Here is a 3,582-nt window from a genome sequence, read left to right as displayed (position 1 = left end):
CCTAACATCCTCAGACAACCTTTCTTTATACCTTGCTGGCAGTGCACTGAATTAAAATCAATCAGCAGCGCATCGAGGGTCTGACCCATCACCTAGCCTCCTAGAGCAGGGGTTCTCAACGTTTTTGGCCGGGGACCCCCGGAAATGCTTTGGCAATGTCTCGGGACCCCCGCCCCGCCCCCTCCCGACCCCCAATATAAATTGACTGCTACAATAACCTTAAACCATTTTGGGCGGGAACCTCTTTTGGTGTTTTAAGCATTGTTATAATTTAGCTATTGAAAAATAGCAGATCTACAAGCTCATAGCGCGCCACCGAGTGGCGCGCTATGAACTTGTAGGTCTGCTATTTTTGAAAAATCGTGAAATTTTTGTAAAATAATTTGGGGACCCCCTAAAATAATTTGGCGACCCCCCGAGGGGTCGCGACCCACGGGTTGAGAACCCCTGTCCTAGAGTATGTTGCCAGCAGTGTAAGTGATTATTGTTGGAGTAATACCTCTGCAGTGTCCTCCAGATCGAGGCAAAGGGGATTGCAACATGTATACGGAGGGACACTGTGTATTCATTATTCTGAAGACTCAACCCATCAACCCTTGACCTAGTTATTCATGACGACCATGCACGCATACCGTGGTCATTTGTTGTTTTTGTTACGTGGTCATTTGCTTGTTTTCTTGACCACAAACCACAATGTTAAATATGTTTTTATAGAATGTTATTTACACAGATGCTAGGTTCATTGTCTTCCGCTGTGATCCTAGTTTACTGAGGCACTACCGTACCATGTGATGTATGTTTAACTGTCTTATTGTAAGTCGCTCTCTGTCTGCTAAATGCCTAAATTGAATTGTATTTGAATTCTAATTGAAATGTGAACAAGGGAAACAATCATCGTCTAATCGCAGTAAATTGAGATAATCGCAATTATTAATCGTCAGATTAATTATCATCGAAATTTAAAAAAAGCAGAAATAGCAGATCTACAAACGTACAACGCCTCACAAAGTGATGCGTTGTAAGCTTATAGAATAGCTATTTCCGTTATTTAACAAAAACGATTTGTTTAGCAACCGGTTGCTAAGGTATACGATTGGACAGACGCATGGGTCAAGTTTTTTTATGAAAGGTGTGTGTGTGTGTGTGTGTGTGTGTGTGTGTGTGTGTGTGTGTGTGTGTGTGTGTGTGTGTGTGTGTGTGTGTGTGTGTGTGTGTGTGTGTGTGCGCTCACCTCTCCTGCAGGCGTATGGAGGCTTTGCGTGGGGGGGCAGATGATGAGTCCTCAGGAGGAGAGGAGTGAGAGCGCACCACAGGCACACTCATCCTGTGTGTGTGTGTGTGTGTGTGTGTGTGTGTGTGTGTGTGTGTGTGTGTGTGTGTGTGTGTGTGTGTGTGTGTGTGTGTGTGTGTGTGTGTGTGTGTGTGTGTGTGTGTGTGATTGCCGAGGTGGAGTCACCACATCATCATGAATTTTAGAAGCTGGAAAGACAGACAGACAGGTTTGAATGATGAGACACTGACCACTTGCTTCTGCATTTATTGTGTGTGTGTGTGTGTGTGTGTGTGTGTGTGTGTGTGTGTGTGTGTGTGTGTGTGTGTGTGTGTGTGTGTGTGTGTGTGTGTGTGTGTGTGTGTGTGTGTGTGTGTGTGTGTGTGTGTGTGTGTGTGTGTGTGTGCTAGTTTTTCCACAGCAGGAAACCAGTAACAGAGTGACTCAATACTCTTCTTCCCTCTCTAAAAGTGCATTCATGTTTAGCATGTGCACACACACACACACACACACACACCCACACACACACACACACACACACACACACACACACACACACACACACACACACACACACACACACACAGCAATTTGTCTATACAAAGGCCACCCCCAAGTGTCACCGCATTGCCTTTAATAGAATTGTTCAAGTGTTGTTCTCATTACTGACTGATGTCAAACAACTAGACACGTTGGATGCCTCCACCACCCACCATCTGTCTGTCTGTCTGTCTGTCTGTCTGTCTGTCTGTCTGTCTGTCTGTCTGTCTGTCTGTCTGTCTGTCTGTCTGTCTGTCTGTCTGTCTGTCTGTCTGTCTGTCTGTCTGTCTGTCTGTCTGTCTGTCTGTCTGTCTGTCTGTCTGTCTGTCTATCTGCCTGCCTGCCTGCCTGCCTGCCTGCCTGCCTGCCTGTCTGTCTCCTCAGACATCTGACCATTTGATCTAACTTGACTGAATGAAGGAAGCCAATTCTTGACCTTTTCCAAAATGTGAGCTGTTTATTCACATTTCTGTGAACTCTCAGGTAGCGTTTTCACCATGTATGGTTTTTATAGTTTAAGATTTGAAATCAATTTATGTTGATTTTTTAATTATCCCAAATGTAAGCTGTTTATTTACACATATTGAGAATGAGTTCCATTTTATTTTCTACTGCCCCATAATATATTCCACTACGTCAAAAACGATTTCATAGATTAAAAACCTAGATCTGATATGGTTAAGCGACGCATGGGACAAATGAACAAAGAAAACTGTGTGATGCATATTTATTTATTTCTGAGTATTAAGTATTAAGTAGTAGGGGAGGCTGAACAAACAGTCAAAAAAGGACACGCACATCTATACCTATAGGCTGGGTGTGGATCAGAATAAAGTCATAATGAAGAAATGAAAGAAATATCACCATTCAGTAAATTATATTTTGGGAGCATTAATTGGTGTGCGGACTTTCATTTCTTCATTATGCTTTGGAGTATATTAACCTGCACATTTTTGTGCAGTTTCTGTGTTCAGTAAGTGAATGTGGTGTCTTGCTACGTAAGGGAAGACACGAAAACAAAAATGCAATACATTCATTCATTCCTTCATTCATTCATTCATTCCTTCATTCATTCATTCATTCATTCATTCACTCACAGGCTATGGTGATCTGTAGTGGCAGCTGGGTGTGAGCACCCAGACTGATGATTTGTGACCGTGACCATGACCTTTGACCTTTGACCATCATCTACTAATAATAATCAGCTCATCCTTGAGTCCAATGTTTGTACCAAATGTCATGAATTCCCTCCAGGCGTTCCTCGGATATTGCGATCAGAAGGTTGGGACAGACGGACGGACATCCCGGCATTATGTCTATAATAATGGCATTATGTTTGTAATGCCTCCGGCCACAGCTGTTGCCGACGGAGACATGAAAATAGACTGCTAGAACTCAGTAGTCTGGGCTCCAAGAGGCAGGCACACACATTCAAGGATGAGACTTTCTATTACCCAATCAATCAATCAATCAATCAATCAATCAGGTCAAAACAACAACCAACATATACAGTATTTACAATCTAAATGTCAGAATGGGAACTTCAGTATAGGCTACAGTACACTCACTTTCCATTACAGTACTGTCAATTTACTACTGTCACTTTATCCAGCTGACACACACACACACACACACACACACACACACACACACACACACACACACACACACACACCATGTAAAGCTCATTATTTTAGATAGATGTGTATTTACCTATATAGTACAGCGTTGCTCTCTCTCTGTCTCTGTCCGTCTGTCCTGATGTGTGAACG

General features: G+C 42.9%; 1 protein-coding gene across 1 annotated transcript in view; it reads right to left on the bottom strand.

The window, feature by feature from the left end:
- The window catches only part of LOC306935306 (tyrosine-protein phosphatase non-receptor type 7-like), a 17,836-nt gene extending 14,254 nt beyond the window's left edge, over nt 1-3,582 (bottom strand). Inside the window, exons 1-2 of the mRNA XM_079518292.1 lie at nt 3,524-3,582; nt 1,232-1,479 (exon numbers count right to left, since the gene is read on the bottom strand). Of these exons, the coding sequence (XP_079374418.1) occupies nt 1,232-1,323 (92 nt within the window). The 5' untranslated portion in view covers nt 1,324-1,479; nt 3,524-3,582. The remainder of the gene's footprint in view (nt 1-1,231; nt 1,480-3,523) is intronic.

This window comes from Electrona antarctica (assembly GCF_951216825.1).
Source record: "Electrona antarctica genome assembly, chromosome: 2".
NCBI classification, from domain to species: domain Eukaryota; kingdom Metazoa; phylum Chordata; class Actinopteri; order Myctophiformes; family Myctophidae; genus Electrona; species Electrona antarctica.
The sequence above is the reverse complement of the archived record's forward strand: the minus strand, read 5'-3'. Positions and strand labels throughout refer to the sequence as shown.